Source organism: Papaver somniferum, unplaced genomic scaffold (genome assembly GCF_003573695.1).
Source record: "Papaver somniferum cultivar HN1 unplaced genomic scaffold, ASM357369v1 unplaced-scaffold_18, whole genome shotgun sequence".
Classification (NCBI taxonomy): domain Eukaryota; kingdom Viridiplantae; phylum Streptophyta; class Magnoliopsida; order Ranunculales; family Papaveraceae; genus Papaver; species Papaver somniferum.
Genome location: NW_020627707.1, coordinates 7,907,575 through 7,930,168, shown reverse-complemented (window position 1 = coordinate 7,930,168; position 22,594 = coordinate 7,907,575). Strand labels below are relative to the sequence as shown.

Sequence of the window (22,594 nt, the reverse complement as noted above, 5' to 3'; positions counted from 1 at the left end):
TGTATTATAGATGAAAGTAGAAACAGGCGTGCTATTTGGGAAATATTATAACTACCAGAGGTAGGGCTGTTCATGGTCGGTTTTGGTTCGGTTTCTAGCCAAACCAAAACCGAAACCAATACTATTGGTTTCTAAAAATCTAAACCAAACCAATCCATTAACCATTAGTTCGGTTTCCAAATGGTTCCAGTTGGTTTCGGTTTGTCCCAGTGGTTTTTGGTTAACCAATAATTATGTAAAACAAAAAAAAAAAGAAACACAAATTTACAGATATAAAAATCATAGTTGCCGATAGTACTGGTTTACACAAATTTACAGACAAAAAAAAATAAAAAAAATATCAAGAATAGTTAAAGCTTACTCTAATTCTAGAGATCAAAAGAAGATATATAATATATCTTAATTTAGTTATTGACAAATAAAAAAAAGAAGACGGGAAGAAAAAAGTCGAGTAGTAGCGGCTGTAGTTGGCGGTGGAGAAGGGAGGCGACTTAGAGAAGGAGAAAGAGGGAGAATATCATAATGAAATATTAGATTTAGGGTTTCTATTTATCCTCTAAATCAATGGGTAGAATCTAATACTTGTAAATCAACGGTAGAAATTAAGTTTAATAATTAATCGGTTTTCCAATGGTTTTTGGTTCGGTTTTAGAGGTCAAACCAAACCAAAACCAACACTATCGGTTTTTCACTTTCTACACCGTAACCAATCCATTAGGAAATGGTTCGGCTTGGTTTCTTTCTAATTGGTCTGGTTTGGTCCGGTTCCAGCGGAAAACCGAAACCATGTTCAGCCCTAACCAGAGGCGATTCTCAATTACAGAGGAAACTATGGTTTTCAATGTATCCTGCAGAAGAGAGTAATCTTAATGTTTATCACTGCCTACTATTAGTTTCTTTGAGATACATATATGAAAGAAAAATGTAAATGTTCAAGGTCGTACCAGTGAGTGGTCTTTGAGACCGAGAGACAGCAGTAATGTCTTGGGAGACCCAGAGCTACTGCAACACAAAATAAGCATGACAGCATTTAGCATGTTCAGTAATAGCGTCTCCACAGAAAACACGTGTCTAATCTTGGAATTTATTGGTGTGTGATTTAGTACATCTTGGTCTCATCTCATGTGAAGGTAACACAACAGAATAGTTAACCGTGAATTGATGTTTACAAGATTGGAAGAACCAGAATAGAAAAGTCCCTGATGTTTACTAATGGTGGTTGTCTAGTAAAGGATCACCCTCACAATAAATTGAACTCCTTTTCTCTTCTTTTGGGGTGTCATCACCATAAGTACTTCACCAATAATTTACATAGTGGAAAAGCAACATACCTTATCTGTTCAATCAGCTGACGTATACACGCCACTAGCATTGGCTGCAAAGATGGTACTTTAGAAGACTTTAAGCAATAATCTACATATATAGAAGTTACAGGAGCTGATAGAGTGAATTGCTTACCTCATCTCGTTTACCGAAAATTACTGACACACTGAAAGTTGGATGAATGGCCATTCCTTCCTCTTTCCTAGAAGAGGAAACAAAGGTTATAACACCATACTATCTACTCAACAGAAAAAGGCACGCAATCTTTAAGGAGATGTAGAAAGCATGTATTAACCTGGCATTCAGCATCGTTCCCATAGCTCCAATCTGAGTCGCCATCACCTAACAACAATGTATCAATTAGAACGATTCTTCTGGAGTAACTAATTTTTCAAAACTCAAAAAAAACTAATTTTAATACTCACTAGAATATGATCCTCATAGCTGGATATTATTATATCCGTCTGAATTCCCTGCAATATACAAAACATACCCAGCTAAATATTCAGTGACAAAATGTTCAGAGAAAAAACTGTAAGAATTCCCGATTCCTTAATGGCTAGCAAGCCATTAGTTATATTACTCTTAGCCACAGTGCATAAACCAACGTTCAAAAACGAAAACCCGGAATTGAGAAAAAATATTAACTTCGAAAAGATCAAACTAGAACTTAAATAAAACACTGATGACATTGTTTATATGTTTTTTTTGCAGTTTCAAAAATAGGTATTCTCCATTGTGTATATAAGCATTGCATCAAACATATTGTGTGCATTAAAAGTAGTTTCTATGATCAAATTTCGTGACACTTACAACTGCCAAATATTGAATTTCTCATCTTGATTTTGAGTTGATATTTGTCACATGGATTTCTTAGGATTAAAGAGTAAGACAATTAGACAATCAAGAACATTCATTCATGTTAAAAACCTAGATATTTTGGTGGTTTCTTCGAAATATTTTCAATACACACAATCGAGAACTGAAAATATAAGAGAATATACATATATTACCTTGATATCTACACAGATCTTTTTGTGCGGAACTGGAAAATTACTACTGGTATGACATTGACGATCCATTGTTTTTTTTTTCCTAGCAGGTGTTACAGAAAGAAAGGCAGCCCTAATAGAAAATCTTGAAGAAAAAGAAAAAGAAAAAGAGACGAAATTAAGGTTACCCCTATATCCAAACTGAGGTTTCCTTTTAACAAAAAGAAAAGAGGACAAATCCGTCAAAGAGGAATTTTTCTTACACCCTTGTTACACTGAAGTTTGCGCTGCATTTACTCTATACTCTCGTGAATGTCGTGCATGTATAATCATATATGTATGTGGTGCTCCGGAAACCCAAATCATTACTTTCTTCAGTGAAATATCTTCTTTGTTTCTATTCACCGTATCATGACTCACATGTGAAAATGTATGTGGTGCTAGACTGCTAGTAAGCAACTGCTTTTTTTAATTCTTGTCTATATAACGAGAGCCTGCAACTTTAGATTGATAAAACGATTTCCTGTAAACAGAAATGGGTAGTACGAAAGAAATCAAAATGGCCAAAAATAGTTGCTCTGATTTTGTTCTTGTAGCTCTTCTGTTTTTTATGGTTGTCCTCATGTGTTCGGGTAAGTACATTTAACGGTTTTCTGATTTGGATATAGAAATTTGTACCTGAAATTTAGCAGATTGATATATAATGCCATGGTCTACGTCTAATTTTGATGTTGTTTAATTTTCATACTGTGCAGGTACTGCTAGTGCTATTCAATGCAAGTCCGGTGAGAGATCTGCGTCTACAGTCACTCCTGTTTGCCTCACTTGTATACCTCAATGTGCACTTGCATGTCCCTTCGGCAGCTCAATTACCAGCACCAACTGTCGTTATCAGCTTTTTGCGTTGCCTTTATGTGAGTGTTGCTGTAAGATGCCAATGCCATCTCCTCCCCCACCATCTCCATCACCCCCACCCCCATCTCCACCACCACCATCCCCACCCCCACCATCGCCTCCACCACCGTCCCCATCTCCACCCCCACCATCACCGCCACCGCCACCTCCTAGCTGCACGCAAGAATGTCCATATGAGATGGAGTACTCAGTGTCACCTGACCAGCAGCCCTGCAGATATGTGCTAGCTTAGCTAGTTAACGATCATCAAATCAAGATTGGGTAAGAGGAGTAATCTTCGCTAGCTAGCTAGCTTAGTGCGCAATCAGGTCAATGGATTTTATTATGTATGAAATAAATCATTTATTAATTATGATTAAGCAAACTCTTTAACCAAAATCATTGGGAATAGCTTTCCAAGTCTTGTCAGTAAAACAATGCCATTAAAGATGAACATCATGCTTGTTTTTTTTTTTTTATCTGGCTCGTAACTTGTCCGAGTCTAACTCATCTAAATTTTACTAAAATCACCTGATTCAATATGCTTGTTTTTTAGTTAGATCTGAGTCAACTGAACCAAAATCTGAACCAGCGATCTGATCACATGAATCTAGGATATTCTCTTATGTGATTTAAATGGATCTGAGACAGACAGAGGTTAGGTCTTTTTATATCACCACTGTTGTTTGACACTTCTTGGACCACCAAATAATTGTTGCCACAGTGATGTGAAATGTGTGATGTGGCTCGAGTCGTAGAGTAACGACATGTACTTACGTACAAAAGATTTTCTTCTATTTTCTAATAACAAAACAAACCTAATCCGATTATGTACCATGTCCATCAGCCACTTGTCATTCTATTTAGCATGCAAGATCACTACCATTTATACATACAAAATACTTAGTGATTATCTACTTGATAAGGTTTTATTAGACTGAGATAATGTAAATTATCAATGGGAGATTTTTGTTGTTTGGCCAAGAAGCACATTCTCAAGGCCCACATTTTAGCTAAGAAACTGTGATATGATAACTATTGGCTACTGCCCGACACCTATGGCAACCTTGGTGGTCAGAAAAGACGACTCCCTATTCAATAATGCAACTAACTACGTAATGCAGAATATGGTGCAAAAAAAAATCATAGCTATTAGAGGCTGATCAAATTAGACAGGTAGACGCAATCTAAATCCTAAATCTATAACCGATAAATTCTTTTGGAATGATGAATCTTACAGGAAAACTATGTCGATTGTGTTTGTGTTCCACGTTGGATTGGACTGGATTTTGCCGTCCTCTCATGTACATTTTATAAGCCTTCGTACCATAAAGTTGATGACAAGCTGGTTAAATACTGTAGTTGGAAATATTGTGCAACTATGGACTGGTTCAACAATCCACATGATGTACTTTCAGAACAACTGGAAGAGGATAAATGTTGTGTAACAGTTGAATCCTTTTGATTGAATTTTCCTTCGCGTCAAAGAAACAAAAACGCAACTAGTCAGCAAGGCGAACACCCCTAAAAAGAAATTACCTTAAACACAAGTCAATGGGTAAGTTAATGTAAATTTCACTTTAGTAGCCGTCCATCTAAACTTTGTCAGCATTGCCACTTTTCATTCTGTTTAGAAGCCTAAAGGAAGCAAGACCACTAGTCATAGCGGAAAAAAAGATAAAATTCACTGTATGACCATGAAGTCATGAACAGAGTCATAACTGCAACTTTTCACTACTTGCCCATTAGGGACCGTATATGGACAGACTGAGCAGAGTCGGTTAGTAACGTTGTACACTTGTATTTACCTCAGTATGACATCGTAACACATTTTTTTTTCTTTTTTTCCCGTAGTTAAATACTGGGTTAAATAGTGTACAAATTTCTCTCAAATTTTCCAATTGGCTTCAAAAGTTATATACCGCCAAGCTTTCACTGCAATGATCACATATGGTGCCTTGTTATCACGGGATTTTCTTCCATGAGTCTACCTAGCCTAGTTATTGTTATTTTTAATGGTTTTTAAAAATCATTTTCCACTCTGATGTCATTACGATATGATCCTAAATTTATTAGGTGATACCGGCAAGGTAGTGAAAGCGTGAAGCGGAGCGTGAAGCGTTTTTCATTTTTATGAAGCGATGCGTGTGTCGAAGCCTGAAGCGTCGTTTTAAGGTTAATGTTTGAAACGGATATTTTTTTATAAATAAATTAGGCGTAACTAGTAATTATAAATTTATTAGGAAGATAATATATATATATATATATATATATATATATATATATATATATATAAGTCTAATTTTTATCAAAAGCAAAGCGTGTGTACACCAGTTCAACCTACTCCAGACAAGTGGGAGATGGGTATTTAATTCCCCCTTAAAACATTCATATTTTTCTTTTAAAAGCTTTAAAAATTAGGTGAAATTTTTAAAGCTTCATGAAAGATGCGCTTCACATAACCGCTTCGAAGCGAAATGCTGAAATTTGAAGCGAAGCGTACGCTTCATGAAAGATGCGCTTTTTTTTTTCCCGAAGAAAATGTTATATTAAAAAGAGAAAAAGAGAATACAATTACAAGTAGTAATCACTCACTCATGAGAGCTTCCCAATTGCTCCAGATGAGATTAGGGGGAACAAATCTAAAGGAATCGGTACCACAAGACCACAAAACTACACGTTGTATAACAAGATCAATATTTTCCGCAACACTCTTCTGGCGGCCACCAAAAACTCTCCCATTTCGTTCCTTCCATAAGGTCCAACAAATGGCATAGTGAATAATCTTCCACACCTTCTTTCCCCTTCCTTGAAGAACATTAGTAGACCAAGCTTCAAACAATTGAAACAAATTTCTTGGCATCGGCCAAGATATCTTGAACGCCTTGATAAAATAATCCCATATCGCAAATGAATACGGACAATGTAGAAACATGTGATCAGATGTTTGTTTCTCGTCGTTACACAAGACACACAAGTCACTTTGAATGCTCATACCACGACGAACTAACATGTCTCTAGTAGGGATCGAGACATGAAAACTTGTCCAGAGAATAAAGCTTACCTTATTTGGAATATTGTACTTCCATAAGTGAGAATCAAAGTTGCAAGGAGTATAGGTTCCTGTCAAAACCTCGTAGCACTTATTAGCACTAAAATTATCCATAATATCCACTTCCACTAACACCGGTATTGGGTAACAATCACGTCTAAGCAAGTCCCATTCTAACTTCTCATTTGCGTTCAACGCCCTCCTGAATTCACAATTCCAACTATTGTTCACAATCATATCAGCTATTGACGCATCCTTCGCCTTGACAACCTTGAAAATGACCGGGAATAAATCTTGAAGTCTCCCTCTATCTAGCCATTTGTCCCTCCAAAACCTTATCCTTTTATCATTTCTAACTGTAAACTTAGCCATTTCTTGAATAACCGGATCCATATTTACTACATTCTTCCACAAACTCCTATATTGAGTCTTACTATCAACATATGACATTAACAAATTCGGGCTTCTCTTGAACTTCTGATTCACTATTTTCCTCCAAAGGCTAATTTTGTTCTTTGAAAATCTCCAAATCCATTTTATCAACAGAGATTGATTAGTAGTTTTTAGGATCTTCACTCCCAAACCACCATTTTCTTTCGGCATACAAATTTTTGACCAAGCTACCCAAACTAGCTTCCTCCTGCCTTCTACTTCCCCCCACAAAAACTTCCGCACAATCCGCACCATCCTCTTTTCCACACTTACCAGAAGATAAAATAACGACAAGTAATAAATAGGTAAACTAGCAAGACAACTTTTTATAAGAACAAGTCTACCTGCTGTGTTTAGTTTCCTCTTTTTCCACGTCGCCAGTTTCTGCTCCATCCTGGTTAAAACATACTCCCAGACAGAAGTACTACATGCGCTCCTATCGGCATATCAAGATAAGTGAAAGGAAGCTTCTCCGTCTTACAACCAAGTTCCTTAGAAATGGCCTCAATTACCGCATCCGCACCAATACTGATCATTGTGCTTTTTTCTAAATTCAGTTTCAGCCCATTTATAGTTCAAAAGCCGTCAAAATGATAAGTAGTCTTCTAACTTCTTCCACATTTGCATCAATGAAAATTAATGTATCATCCGCAAATTGTAAATGAGAAATTATTGTACCATGCTCCATCACCTAAAACCCAGAAATTTGCCCTCTCTCCACTGCATCATTTATGAGCTTGGAAAGCACCTCTACCACCAATAAAAATAAATACGGCGATAAAGAGTCTCCTTGTCGTAACCCCTTATTTGGTTTAAACTTCTCTGTAGAACTGCCATTCACTAAAACTGACAAATAAGAAGAAGTAACACACCATCTAATCCAAGAAATCCATTTGTTGCCAAAATCATGCTTCTGCAAAATAGTAAATAGGGAATGCCAATTAACATTATCGAAAGCTTTCTCCATATCAATCTTACAAAGAATACCAGGTTTCTTATCCTTCAATCTACTATCCACACATTCATTAGCTATGAGAACTCCATCAAGAATTTGCTTGTCGTGAATAAATGCACCCTGAAAATATAAAATAAGAACTGGCATAACATTCTTCAACCTCACTACGAGCAACTTGGATAAAATCTTGTAGACACTGCCTATAAGACTTAGCGGTCTAAAGTCTTTAGGCATACAAGAATCCTCCTTCTTCGGAATTAAAGTTATAAAATAAAAATTGAATCTCCAATCAAGAGATCCATATCTATGAAAGTCTTTAATAAGACTCATAAAATCATCCTTAATAACACCCCAACACCTCTTGATAAATTCAGCCGTAAACCCATCTGGCCCTGGCGCCTTATTACTTCCCATCTTCTTAACAACGCCGTAAACATCCTCCTCCGTGAAATCACGCTCAAGCCAAACTTTATCGTCCTCGTTGATTTTAGGAAAAAAAAAATTCTCCATAGAAGAATTCACCTCATCTCCCTGAGTGAAAAGATTGATGTAGAAACTTCTTAATTCTTCCTTAATAATATTTGGATCAAAACAATCTGAACCGCCTACTCGTAGCTTTGCAATGGTGTTACGCTTCTTTCTTGCACTTGCAATACTGTGAAAATAACTTGTATTTGAGTCTCCCCACCGAAAATCATTCTGCTTCGCCCTTAAATGCCATTTTCTTGCCTCAATTGATTCAATATTACGCAACTTAATCTTGCATTGAATTCTCTCTTCAAGTTGCTGGTGTTGTAAAGCACCGGACTCCTCCATAATATTTAGATCATGTATTCTTTCCGTAAGTGCCGCTTTATCCCTAGACACATTACCGAACTCCTGAAGTCTCCATGGTTTTATGAGATGCTTCAAATTTTGGAGCTTTAGAAAGAATTTGGTACTTGCACTACCACTATAATCCATAGCTCCCCACCACTGTGCAACCTTGTCCATGAAGTCTTTATGTTCCACCCACATCCTATCCAATTTAAAATATGGTTTCGAAGGCATTATCGGCTCTATGATCACAAGAATTGGATTATGAGACGATATCGTCCTCGTCAATACCACCTGAAGAGCGTTAGGGAACGCTTCCTCAAAGTCATGACTAAACAAGAAATGATCCAATCTACATAAAAGAGGAATAACCTGATTGTTCGACCATGTATACGACCCACCTATCAGCGGCTGATCAATTAGTTCGAGAACCCAAATAAAATTGTTTAACAATGTTGTGTTTCTTCTGTCCCCCTCTCCTCGATTACGCTCTTCGTTCGACCTCACCGCGTTCAAGTCTCCCGCTATGCATATCGGTCCAGCGCACCATATTCTTGCTTCTTCCATGTCTTCCCAAAACTCCGTTCTAGGATCAAACTCGCAAGGACTGTAAGCATTCACAACATCCCATTGTAACCCATTTAGTCTTGTCGAAAAGACTGTATTAATGTTATTGAAACCCAGTCTCTCGTCAATCTTTTCCAGCCTAGAACTATCCCATATAGTCAACAATCCACCACTGCTGCCTATCGACGGAATATACGACCAACCAAAGTTATCATCATACCACATGTGACGAACAAACCAATCAGAAATGTTTTGAATTTTAGTCTCATGTATCATACAAATAGAACATCTCTGATATGCAACCAAATTCTTTACTGAAACCTATTTGTCGTAGTCGTTCATGCCTCTAATATTCCAACACAAGATTTTAAAATCCATTTACAAAAGTTTCTTCTCTTGCTGCTCGAACTCCTTCTGAAATGCGTGTATCTTCACCTCCACTGACGCCATTCACCCTTTCTTCCATTCTATTCAGGACATCCTCTCCTTCCTCTTCACCATCGTTCCTCGTCACCTCATTATTAACAACTTCGTTTTGAAATCTTTGCCTGTACCTCAACACCAAACTTGTCATATTCTTTTTTAGTGTATCTTTATGGACCTGACTTATACTTCCATAACTGCATGCTACCTGTACAAGTGAATCCACGGTTTTTTATATTAGTCGTTCATTTTCCTCACTATCGTGTTGCACTTCTTCTAGGTTCTGCACTACATTATCCTCCAATTCCTTCCTATCTGATTTCCCTGATGAAAAACTATTTTTGAGTCCTCACCTGATCCCTCCTCCTCCATAATTAGATTAAATCTAGAGCCGAAAGGTGAACCTGACTTCTAATGGCAACTGCAAGATCAAACTTAGCTTGTATAAAGACTACTCTCTTTATTGATGTTTAGAAAATCACTCAAAACTAAACACAAGCTCTAATCTTGCTCTTATGATCAATCACAACTTTGGTGATCATATATATATAGAACTATGAATTCCTTTTCCTAGTCCTATTACCTTATTACATGTCTTTCCTTTTCTTAGAACTAGATGACTTCTAATTCCCTTAGGATTACATCAATTTCCTAATCTTGTCCTTTACTACATGTATTTCCTATTCTTAGAACTAGTTGGAACCTAATTCCCTTTAGGAATACATGCTAGGCTTTCCTTATTCTAACCAAACATGTTAGAGACTATCTTAGCCTCAATGTTGAAGTTAATCCAACATTCTCCCCCTTAATCTTCAACTGCACTTGTGACATGTCTTGTACTCCAATCAGTTTTCTCATTTCTTCAAACTTGATCCGAGCTAATGCCTTTGTCAGTATATCTGCTTTCTGCTCAGTTCCTGGTATGTGTTCAACGTTGATGATCTCCTTCTCGATACATTCTCGTATGAAATGATACCTTTTGTGAATGTGTTTCGTCTTCCCATGAAACACTGGATTTTTAGTGAGTGCAATTGCAGACTTATTATCAATCTTGATGAGAACTTTTTCAGGTTCTCTTCCTTTGATTTCACCCAACAATTCTTGAAGCCATATTGATTGTTTAGCTGCTTCTGTTGCGTCCATGAACTCAGCTTCGCATGATGACAGAGTTACTGTGTCTTGCTTCTGTGAACACCATGTAATAGGTGCTTCACCTAGATAAAATATATGACTAGTTGTACCTTTTCCATCATCTTGGTCAATATTATGACTGTTGTCACTATACCCAACAATTCCTTTTGGTCCTCCTCGACCATACTTCAATCCATACGTGATTGTTCCTTTTAGGTATCTTAATATTTGCTTCATGATGTCATCATGAGACTTGCGTGGACTTTGCATATAACGACTAGCTACTCCCACTGAGAAAGCCAAGTCTGGTCTTGTGTGTAACAAGTACCTAAGACACACAACATTTCTTCTATAACACGTTGAATCAATCTCTGCTTCTTCTTGTTCCTTTGAAACTTTAAGTCCAAACTCCATTGGTATCTTAGTTGGATTACAAGTTTCAAGTCCTGCTTCTTTCAGAATTCTCCTTGCATAAGCTTCTTGTTTAATCTGAATCCCATCTAGCTTATCAACTAGAAACCAAGTCTTGTTTCTGTTGATTGAAATAATTTCTTCTCTACATGCTTGTGTCCATTTAGTCGAGACCTTTGCTTCCTGAAAATTCCTTGGTTCATCATTAACAGAAAGTAGCATAATCTCACATTCTTCTGCAGCTTGAAGAACATAATCCTCTAGATATTGTGGCTTTTGTATCTGTCTTGTTGATTTTCGCGGTGGAATGGGTTGAGTTATTTCATCGATCTCCTCTTCTTCTTCTTCTTCTTATTCTTCTTCTTCTTCTTCTTCTTCTTCTACTACTACTTCTTCGTTATTCTCAGTGTTTTCATTATTCTCTTCTTCTTCTTGATTAACATCATTGTTTCCATTGGTATTGTTGATTATGGGTCCTTCGCCTTCATCAATTACTTGACCCCATCTCATGTGAAACATTCCTGGATCCCTACTTGGTCCATCATTAGTTTCTTTCCAGTTCCAGTTTGTTTTTTCATCGAATACCACATCTCGACTCACTATTACTCTTTTCGTTGTTGGATTGAATAATCTGTAAGCTTTGGATCCAGGCTCAATTCCTAGATGCACAAGAGTCTGAGATCGATCATCCAATTTCTTAAGAGTTGCAGAATCAACTTTTGCGTATGCTTTGCAACCAAACACTCTTAAATGATCTATGTTTGGTTTTCTCTTCCGCAAACTTTCATATGGAGTCATGCCTTTCAGAGCTTTCCTAGGTATCCTGTTTATTAGGTATGTGGAGTGTCGTACAACTTCTCCCCATAGATAATTAGGTACCTGCATAGCTTTTAATGAACTTCTCGTCATCTCCATTAGAGTTCGGTTTCTTCTCTCCACCACTCCGTTTTGTTGTGGTGTAATAGGACCACATAAATCAGCATGAAGAAGCTCTAATGGCTTTGAGGCTCTGAATGTTGTTGCTTTTGGAAAGCCTTGACGCGTTTGTTTCCCAACTAAACATGCTTCACAAATCCTTGATTCATCGTTTATCTGTGGTAGCCCTCGAACCATCTTGTTCTGAGACATTGCCTTTAAAGTTCTAAAGCTTATGTGTCCTAATCTTGCATGCCACTTCCATGTCTGATCTTCCAGTCTCATATTCAGACACAATGGCCTTCCAATCATGAGACTTATCTTGTAGAGTCTATTTTGTGAGCGTGAGACTCTAACTAAAAGTCTTCCACTTGGGTCATAATCTTGTCGCATTCTAACATCACATCCAACTTCTGTAGCTTGTCCTAAACTTAGAATGTTGCTTTGTAAGCTTGGGATGAAGTAGATGTTTGTGACAAGCTTCTGTTCTCCGGTCTTGCTCTAAAATAGAATTGATCCTTTCCCTTCAATTTCTACAGAAGATGCATCCCCAAACTTTACTTTTCCTTTGATTTTCTCGTTGAGTTCAGAGAAATAATGTTTCTTACCAGTCATGTGGTTGCTGGCTCCGTTATCTAAATACCAGATTCCTTCTTCTCCATCCTTTGATTCGTAGTTCTTTGGTATTAGTTTCTCTTCGTTTAAGAATACAACTTCGTGCATGAAAAGAGTTGTATCTGCTTCCCTTGTTTCATTCTTATTTGCTTCTTCCATCTTTGTATTCTTTCAGGGCATACAAAGGAGAAGTGTCCTGGTTTATCACATCTGTAACAAATAATGTTTGATCTATCCTTCTTTTCTTTCCCTTGGTTTTGATCATTCTGACTTGTTGTTCTATCTTGTGAGTTAAACCTTCCTCCCCTTCCTTGGCCTCTGTTTACTCTACCACCTCTTCCACGACCTCTTCCTCTTGTCGCAGAGTTTTGTTGGTAAGAGTTTGTGTACAAGTGTTTTCCTTGAGTTTCTCCATTGTTTTCTTCATCAAGGATTCTCTCTTCATATGCTTTCAATCTTCCAATTATATTTTCATAGCTAGTCTTCTTTAAATCTAAGACTTGTTCGAGAGAAGCTATGATATGAATATACTTGGATCTTGGTAAACTATTGAGAAACTTCTTTACCAGTTTATCTTCATCAATGGATTGTCCAAGTGACGCAGCTTTTGAGGCTATCTCTGATAGCTTTCCTGCAAATCTATCAATAGTATCAGTGTATTTCATCTTCATTCTTTCAAATTCAGACATTAAGGTTTGCAGACGGGCTTCTTTAACTCGATCAGCTCCGAGATTACGTGCCTTTATTGCATCCCAAATTTTCTTTGAAGTTTCCTGTTCACCAACTTGTAGAACAAGACATTCTGGTATTGCTTGAAAGAGTAATCCAATGGCAACATTGTTTTTGTCTGGGTCCAATGTACCAGGATCAATTGTTTCCCAAACTTTGTAGATTTTCATCAGTACCTTCATTCTCATGGCCCATACTGTGTAGTTTGTGGCGTTGAGGATTGGAACTTGTATTGATGGTGGCGTGAACTGCTTTGCACCTACAATGGTGGTTTCGTTTTCCATGGCTCAGAAACAAGCTCTGATACCAATTAATGGCAACTGCAAGATCAAACTTAGCTTGTATAAAGACTTCTCTCTTTATTGATGTTTAGAAAATCACTCAAAACTAAACACAAGCTCTAATCTTGCTCTTATGATCAACCACAACTTTGGTGATCATATATATATAGAACTATGAATTCCTTTTCCTAGTCCTATTACCTTATTACATGTCTTTCCTTTTCTTAGAACTAGATGACTTCTAATTCCCTTAGGATTACATCAATTTCCTAATCTTGTCCTTTACTACATGTATTTCCTATTCTTAGAACTAGTTGGAACCTAATTCCCTTTAGGAATACATGCTAGGCTTTCCATATTCTAACCAAACATGTTAGAGACTATCTTAGCCTCAATGTTGAAGTTAATCCAACAACTTCGAGTTCGAGTCCGAGTGTGTTAATGAATGAGTCCGAGTATCATTATGTTGGGATTCCACACGCCTGCTCCTTGGGACAAAAACCCAGCTTCCGTCTGCCTCTTCAATCACTCTTCGTTCGGATTCCATGTAACTTCCCCCATTTACTCCTTCTTGAAATAGACGTCCGTACGACTGTCTTGTGCTCTCAACATCAGCCCCGCTCACAGCTTCCACCTCCATAGATTTTTTAAACTCAGAACTCTAGCTTGAAAAGCCTCCATTGCCTGTGAATAGTCTTGAGTTGCTAAAGCCTCTACAGGTTCGTAACTTGGCTCCCATTGTACTGTCATCACTACCTTCTCGCCATCTATCTCTTTAACTATCACCACATGAATGGTTTGAACAGCACCTTCAACTGAAATTCGAAAAAAGTGAGATTTGGTGTCCAACTTAATGTCCAAAGTCTCACGGGAAATCACAACCAAACCCCGCATTTCCTCCCCAATGCATTTAAAGTTATCCATATTCCACATTCACAGTGGCAGTCCCCTAATCTTGAACCATTTTTCCGGTTTATTCACCTGATCAATAGTAAATAATAAGTCTTCCTTCAACGCCGGTTTGCTCACTGCACTCTTCTTAGCTTTTTCCCCATCTATTTTCTGTATGCTTGCTGGTAAACTACCAAAGGTCTCTCCTTGCCATTTGTATATTTTCACAATCACGCCTTTTTCCTCCCATAGTTCTGGTTTCCATAACCTCCTCCAATCTGAAGCGTTCGACTGCACCAACGCTGTTAACTTGTTAACTTCATCCATCCTAAGATAACTATCCCATCCAAACCGTTGTTTGATCATAACTGCAATTCTCCCCCAGCCTATGTTCTTTGAGATCTTTACAACTCCCTTTGTGACCTGAGAAGCAATATTAGGATAGTCCTCGAAGGAACGTAAACTTCCTATTGATCCCCTGTGTGTTTGATCTCTTCTCAATTCAAACAAGCTCAAAACATGAGATAAGACTGACCAACATTGGTGGCTTTCTCCACAAGGAAAACAAATGCTGTAAGCTTTGTCTTCTGCCCCTCTTTTAAACCTTGAAACTCTTAGGTATGTCCCCTCCTTATTATGCTGAACCTGTGCAAAATACACGTTTTCCCCTACCCTCTCTTTCCAGGTATTGTCCTCCAATTCATCCTCCAGAATACTATCAACTACAGACTTCAACCATGTCATCATATGTGGGTGAAAAGCCAGCCAAGCTTGATATCCTCTTCTTCCTCTTTCCGTAATCTTCACTGTTCGAGTGTTTCCGAAATACTGTATCCCAATTGAGAATGTTTTCCTTTCCAGCTGAAAGGTTCTTCCTTCTGGATCTTTTAAGCCTTCAGATCCCTCACCGTGTTGCGATTGAGAATAATTCCCCACCGTCCCAGCATTCAATTGCCTACTCCTCATTCTCAATTCTCTAGCTTTGGACCTTCCCGTAATCATAGAAAATGAAAACCCTAAAAAAATATAAAAAGATTATGAAATAGCGATTCTAACAATCTCCACTAACCAATAAATCCCGGCCCTAAGGGGAAGGATCGAAGATCCGTCCTTAGACGGCGGAGAAGTTCAGTTAGCACGCTGTCAAACTGGATCAATCAAGATTGAAACGATTGAGAGGCTGAGCTTGCGAAAAGTGAAAAAAATCGCCAGGAAAGAGAGGCTCCATATTTTTCGGAAACAGTTCCTAAGCATCCATGAAAGATGCGCTTCACATTACCGCTTCGGAGCGAAATGCTGAAATTTTAAGCGAAGAGTACGCTCCGAAACGTGAAGCGTACGCTTTTAAATACCATGGATACCAGTAACCTGAATATCTTTACCGATAAAGAAAATCATTTTCTATAAAGCTTAAAAATGCATGTCCACTGTGCATTCAAGTAGCTCTAGTAAAAAATAACCATTACAGTTGCGACCTAGGCCTGGCCATTCTTTTTTTGTGGTCGGTGCCATCGACAGCGACATCAATGCCGAAACCACACATGTACAGCACACGAGTGCGTCACTCCAATACCACGTAATTTAGTTTTTATTTTCTCAGGGTCCAGTTTTAAAGGAGAGCAAGAAGAGTCCATTAAAGAAAAAAACGGAGAGAGAGAAACAGCGAAGAAAGCTAGAAGAAGAAGATAATAAATGAGACGATCATCTACGAGGATTTCGGTCGAAAGTTGAAATCCAACTAAATCAAATCCGCCCCTCTTTCTCTCTCTCTCCCTCTAGAATTTAGCCAATCTTTATTCTCTCTTTCTAAAATTTGACCTAATTCTTTTCTTCTACTTCTTCTTCTCACTTACCACCTGAAGAAATTTCCTAAAGATTTACTGGAAATTTCTGTCGAAATTCATTGTGATTTTTTATCAGTTTTGATCAGATTAAGAATTTTTTGAGGGAATTTTTTTTTTTTCAGAATTTGAACTACTGTAGTGATATAGTTGGGAATAATGGTGAGTTCATCGTTGGTGGATAGAGCTACGAGTGATCAGTTAATTGGTCCTGATTGGGCTATGAATATTGAGATCTGTGATATTCTTAATCATGATCCCGGGTAATTTTCATCTTTATCCCCCTTTTCCTGTTTCAATTTCTTGTTATTAGTTAGTTTTTTTTTTCGATCTGTTTGTTTGTGGATCGGAATGATGATTGAATAGTATTGGATCTGTTATTGAAATACAACTCAAATTCTCTTGACTTTTCTTGTTTTTTTTTTGTTTCGTTGTATCCAAAGTGTGTTTGTTTTTTAGTTGTTGAATTTTAGTTATTTGTTTATACTGTTTAGTTCACGTCATAGGTTTACAGTTAACCTAATTCACATATTACGAACTAATTTGTACAAGAAACTGAATTCTACAGTTCATCGACTAATCCAACAGTTGATGGACTGATTCTGTATAGTGGTAGTAGTAGTAGTGGACCCGAGTCTTTAAAAATGGGAGGCTCTTAAGTTCTTAGGATTGAAGTATGAAGGGTGAAGTGATTTACGATCTAGTTTCGTAAGATAGTCTCGTTTGGCAGATTCTGTAAAACGTAAGAAATGACATGGAACTAGGATTTAGAATCTGCTTGTAGTCGGTTTCATCTGTACTCTTGCCATACTTCTGATAGGCAATAACTCACCTGGACTTCTAGGATAATACTAAAATAGGCAATGAATTCCATAACAAATCACACTTCGTTGTGCACGTGATGAATTCCATTAAAAGCACAACTTGTTCTGCTCTGCTCTTGCAACAGGGAAATGCATCTCGATTAAAAGGTTGATTTCTGCTCTGTGTTTGACACCTTACTATCAACCTAAACAGTGAATATTCATATTGGTTTGGCAACTGGAGAAATGAAGTAACAAGAAGGAAGAGTCTTCTCGTAATGGTGAATTGCTTTTTCATCTAAGCATGTTTGTGATATCCGACTTGCTCATTTATCTTCACTGCATCTGATCAGAATATGTGGCGACCAGGCATCTCTTATTGGCTGGTCTTTTGTAATACAACTACTTATATGCTTGCTCCCTTCTTTGTATCCGTAAGAGGATTTAACAAGAGATAACTTATAAGGAAAAATATGATAAAATGGGACAGTTACTTGCAAAACTTGAGGACATCTATATGTTCAGGAACATGGCATAGTAGATGGTCTATGGTCTGTTCGTAATCTGCACACTGTCATGATATACATCCGCTTCAGTTACATGCTTTGTTCCATGTTGTGTTTGTCTGATATCTGCTGCCTTATTAGATACTTTTTTCACTTAAATTTTATAATTATCAAACTGGTTTCTTAATCAGGCAAGCAAGAGATGTTGTTAAAGGTCTTAAGAAGCGCATTGGAAGTCGAAATTCAAAAGTTCAACTTCTTGCTCTCACAGTAAGCACCGGAAGAAACTAAAATTTCTGTTGTTTAGCTTGTTCCTGTTCTCACATTGTTATGAACACCTTGTTCATTACTATGAAGTGCTAACTTCTTCATCAATTTCTGCTTCCTCATTTAGTTGTTGGAGACTGTAATCAAGAATTGTGGGGATATTGTTCATATGCATGTTGCAGAAAAAGACATTCTTCATGAGATGGTTAGGATAGTAAAGAAGAAGGTATGTCATGCTTTCGTTGTTGCATTGGTGTCTCAATTATTGACTGGTGACACAGTTATATAATCTTGTTCCATGTGCTCCTGCAGCCTGATTTTCGTGTCAAGGAAAAGATTTTGATTCTAATAGATACCTGGCAAGAAGCGTTCGGAGGACCAAGGGCAAGATATCCTCAATACTACGCTGCTTACCAAGAGTTGCTGGTATGCTTTGAATTTGGTACTCATGATTCTTGGACATAAACGAAAATTTAAGAATATGCTACTAATGCTACTCATCCTAAAACAACATTGGATTATAACTTATAACGTTGACTGTGATTTAAGTAATTGTTACTAGTTTCTAACGTTATTTAAATATTATTTTGTACTGTTTGAGCTGATTTACTCATCGTTGTCAGCGTGCTGGAGCAGTATTTCCTCAGAGATCTGAGAGGGCACCAATTTTCACTCCACCACAGACACAACCTCTGTCCTCTTATCCTCAAAATATACGCAATGCCGATCACCAGCCAGATGCGCCCGAGTCCTCTGGGGTTTCTGATCTTCCAACTTTGAGGTATACCTTACTATTGTTACTTCTTTCGCTAATTTCTCCTAACACAAGTTGTGGTTACAGAACTTTATTTTCTGTGGACTGTTCTGCTCAGTGTATTTGTAAATGCTATCCTGTGTAGCAGTAATTTGGTTGCCCTCCCGTGTATTTGATCTATATCTGCTTTTCAGTGTGACAGAGGTTCAGAATGCGCGTGGTATCATGGATGTCCTTGCTGAAATGCTAAGTGCTCTTGATCCAGGGAACAGAGAGGTATAAGGTCCACTCTAGCATATTGTATTTTATTAAATAAAATATATGTATATTTTACTGAATCATCATAATGCCATTTGGCAGGGTCTTAGACAAGAGGTGATCGTTGACCTAGTTGATCAGTGCCGCACATACAAGCAGAGGGTGGTACACCTTGTTAACACGACTTCGTAAGACCTTCTCTACATTCATTTTTAAACTAGAATTTGGGGATCTTCTTTTCTCTTTGAATTGTACAGTTATGCAATGCTGAACTTTTTATTAGGGATGAAGAGCTTCTCTGTCAAGGTCTAGCACTGAATGATGATTTGCAGCGTGTACTTGCCAAACATGAATCAATCGCATCAGGTTCTGCTGGCCTTGAGAAATCCAGAACCTCTGTTACCGTAGAGAAACCAAAAATTCTTCAGTCATTAGTGGATATCGATGATGCTGTTGGGACTAAAGATGATACCGCACATCCTGATGGGAGGTAAAGAGATTTTCTCATTCTTCTTTGTTTTCTATAGCGTCTGTGCATTTTGTTATAGCTACTGGAATGGTTGCGACTTATTTCTGGAACAGACCACATTTGCTGTTTACATTTGTTATATGCATTAGCAAACTAAAAGCATGCGACACATATATTGCTGCAGTAAGGACCAAGTATAATTTGGTTTTCCAATGCAGGGCCAGTTCAGGTGCAAGTACAAGCCAGCCTGTTCCGTTACTGGTACCTGTACCTCCATCCAATGGTTCGATCACTCCCCCTTCAGTAAAGGTTGATCCAAAAATGGACCTCCTCAGCGGTGAAGATTTTGACAATTCACTAGCTCTTGTTCCTGTTGATGCACCACAGCCCACCACACCTGTATCATCTCAGCAGAACAACATCCTTGCTCTTACCGATATGTTTTCACAGAGTAACATAAACTCAGGTTCTCAGCCAACCTATGGAGCTGGACAAACTTACCCTCCAACATCGCAATTTCAGCCACAGCAACAACAAACATTTTATACAAATGGCAGTGCCCCACCTTCATATGAATCACCATTCGGCCAACCACCTAATCCTTCGTGGAATGGCCAAGTTGCTCAGGGCTTGAATCAACAGCAGCCCCAGTCTCTTTACAGTATGTATCCACCTTGTTCTCTATTAATTCATATTTTCCAGTGTAATATTGAACAGTTATCTTTCTTGGTTTTTCGGATCCGTCAATGACTATAGATCTTTTACTGTTGTTAGGTCCTCAAAGCAGCAGTGAGGCCTTCCCACCACCACCCTGGGAGGTTCAGGCAACAAACAATAACATAGTCACAAATCCTCAACAACCACCAATGCAGATGACTCAGGTAGTGGTCCCACACACCCAACCAGCACAAAATGGCCCATATGGACAGCCAATGGGGAACGAACAAGTTGTGGGTATGTACGTTCAACCAATCACAAGTGGCCAGCTAACATCACTACAAAACCATCCAATCCAGAGCAATATGGGTATGCCTAATCAGCAGCAAATGCACGGAGGTCAAATGATGGGGGGAATGGTTCCTCCTCAGTCGATGTACGGTGGAGGTCAGATGATGGGGGGAATGGTTCCTCAGACAAGGCATGGAGGAGGTCAAATGATGGGGGGAATGGTCCCTCCTCAGACGATGCACGGTTATGGAGGTGGCAATTTTAGTTCTGTGAATAATCCTCATATGATGCAACAGAGCGGTCAGCACATGACTCAGCTCTATGAACAACAAAGGGCAATGATGTATGGAGGTGGTGGTGCGCAAGATAACAGTTCACTGAGGAGCTCTGCTACTTCCTATTCTTCGTATAAATCACCCATGAAACAGTCCAAGCCAGAAGATAAGTTGTTTGGAGATCTAGTGGACATGTCAAAATTCAAAGCTAAGAATTCCAGTAGTTGAGTAGATTGACACTTTTTCCCCTTTCTTACCTAATCTTTTTTTCATGGAGGTTTCCCCCTTTTTTTCCTCTTATTTTAACACTGTTTCTATATATATTTTTACCCTTTCTTTTAGTCTTTGTTTTGGCATTCATATTTGTGTACATTCCCTGTAGAGAGAAGGAAAAAAGAAAAAGAAAAAAAAAAGTGAGTAGGCTGGAATTTGTTTTGATACTACGATAATTGATCTTTGTGGAAAGTGTTTCTTTTTTTTTTTACTTGTACAAATAACCTTCCTTTCCTTGCAGAGGTTTTGACAAGAAAAAATTGGATTTGTTTTGTTTTCCAATAATTTGCCCTTCTGACCCAAAATGTACCTTTTCTTGTAAAACGAGAAGGAAACAAAACAAACAAAAATAGGGGGATTCTATGAAGAATCTACTTGTATGTATTCCCTTCGTTGCTTTTTAATAAGCCAGTTTCTATAAATAATTATTTCAAAAAAATAGACCAGTCTTTTGATGACAAGTGTTATGTGGACCATTTCACTTATTTCTTTGGTTGACAAGTGTTATGGGGACAATTACTTCACTTCTTTTATTGACAAGTCTTGAAGACCACTTTCAATAATTAGTTCTCTTAATTTTCTTAATTTTCTCAAAAAAAATAACGGAGGGAGTATATATTTACATTTTTTTTTGTCAGGAAAAGAGAACTCAGTGATAGAGGTTTAGGCCGATTCACAGGCCCAACCCATTCACTGATCAAAGATTAATAGGCTTAACCTATTCATTAATTAAATGGGTTAAGTAGGGCTGTCAACGGTACTTAAAACGTAACAAATAATGGTTATGCCGCTACCGTTGCCATTAAAATTAGCGGTTAACCGATATCCGGTAAGTGCCGACGGAATTATGAAATTCAAAACCATTACCGTTATGTTGGACTTATCGGATAACGGATAATTTTCCGATAATTTCCGTTAAAAAAACCCAACAGCTACACCACCATCTTCACTGAGTACCAGTGTCATCTCAGATCATCAACACTTCCATTAGAACTACATCTGCAATCAACACCAACAATACCACATAATCATTCATCTCACATCACCAGACCCATTTGAATCATCCTTGCTATTAATTAACCACAACAACAGAACCATCCTCTCTGTGAAATTGATCCATGTTTGATTCCAACATAAACTCATCCATCCAATTTATTGTCTTTTCTTGGCTCAATTTCTTATTGTAAAATCAAATTGGATACAAACCTATCCCTAATTTCTACTCAACCTCGTCATATATTCATCAATCAAATCCATATGAACAGCAACAATAGCAGCTTGTTCTTATTGCTTTGTTCAAAATCAATTTCAATAATTCAAAATCTGTATTCCCGTAAACAAAATCAAACCAAATTCTTCACTAAATCAAACTACACTCTCCATCAAATTCTAATTTTACAAATCACTTCTGAAACCCTAAATCAAATTTTAGAATCAAAATTGAACTCAAAATATAATTTAAGAAAAACCCTAGAAAAGATATGAAGAGATGATGTTGGTAACTAAGAGTCTCGGACGAACTAATGAGCAGAAGAATAAGATTCATAAGAGATGAGGAGAAGAAGACATGAACGAGGACTGGATAGGTAAGGTGTTTTCTTAGTTTCTCTTCGATGTGAATGAAAATATGTATGGGCTAAAGGCTAAATGGATGAATGGGTATATATGTTAGCGGGTACAAAAACGGAAATAAGGCTAACGGAAACTCCTAAACCGATGTCGTTACGTTAACACAAAAATATCCGTTAAGTTATCGGTTACGGCTAACGGATA

General features: G+C 37.8%; 3 protein-coding genes across 4 annotated transcripts; 2 read left to right on the top strand and 1 right to left on the bottom strand.

The window, feature by feature from the left end:
• Positions 1-604: 604 nt before the first annotated feature.
• On the bottom strand, positions 605-2,458 carry LOC113337839 (proteasome assembly chaperone 3-like). Its single transcript, XM_026583415.1, has 7 exons — positions 2,337-2,458; positions 1,749-1,796; positions 1,619-1,665; positions 1,459-1,525; positions 1,332-1,375; positions 945-1,002; positions 605-848 (listed from the first exon to the last, which is right to left on the bottom strand). Exons 1-7 carry the CDS (start codon positions 2,403-2,405, stop codon positions 696-698), a joined length of 486 nt encoding a protein of 161 aa, XP_026439200.1. The 5' UTR covers positions 2,406-2,458; the 3' UTR covers positions 605-695.
• Positions 2,459-2,827: 369 nt separating this feature from the next.
• Positions 2,828-3,462, top strand: LOC113338000 (mulatexin-like). The gene is made up of 2 exons (XM_026583526.1): positions 2,828-2,947; positions 3,071-3,462. Exons 1-2 carry the CDS (start codon positions 2,851-2,853, stop codon positions 3,460-3,462), a joined length of 489 nt encoding a protein of 162 aa, XP_026439311.1. The 5' UTR covers positions 2,828-2,850.
• Positions 3,463-16,056: 12,594 nt separating this feature from the next.
• On the top strand, positions 16,057-21,013 carry LOC113337921 (TOM1-like protein 9). Of its 2 annotated transcripts, XM_026583460.1 has the most exons (11): positions 16,407-16,531; positions 17,286-17,352; positions 17,769-17,847; positions 17,972-18,070; positions 18,157-18,270; positions 18,468-18,625; positions 18,793-18,874; positions 18,959-19,044; positions 19,140-19,346; positions 19,544-19,986; positions 20,100-21,013. In XM_026583460.1, exons 4-11 carry the CDS (start codon positions 18,014-18,016, stop codon positions 20,774-20,776), a joined length of 1,824 nt encoding a protein of 607 aa, XP_026439245.1. In that variant the 5' UTR covers positions 16,407-16,531; positions 17,286-17,352; positions 17,769-17,847; positions 17,972-18,013; the 3' UTR covers positions 20,777-21,013. The 2 variants fall into 2 exon arrangements, with proteins under 2 accessions (XP_026439244.1, XP_026439245.1); XM_026583459.1 differs by lacking the exon at positions 17,286-17,352 and having other exon boundaries at positions 16,057-16,531.
• The last annotated feature ends 1,581 nt before the right edge of the window (positions 21,014-22,594 follow it).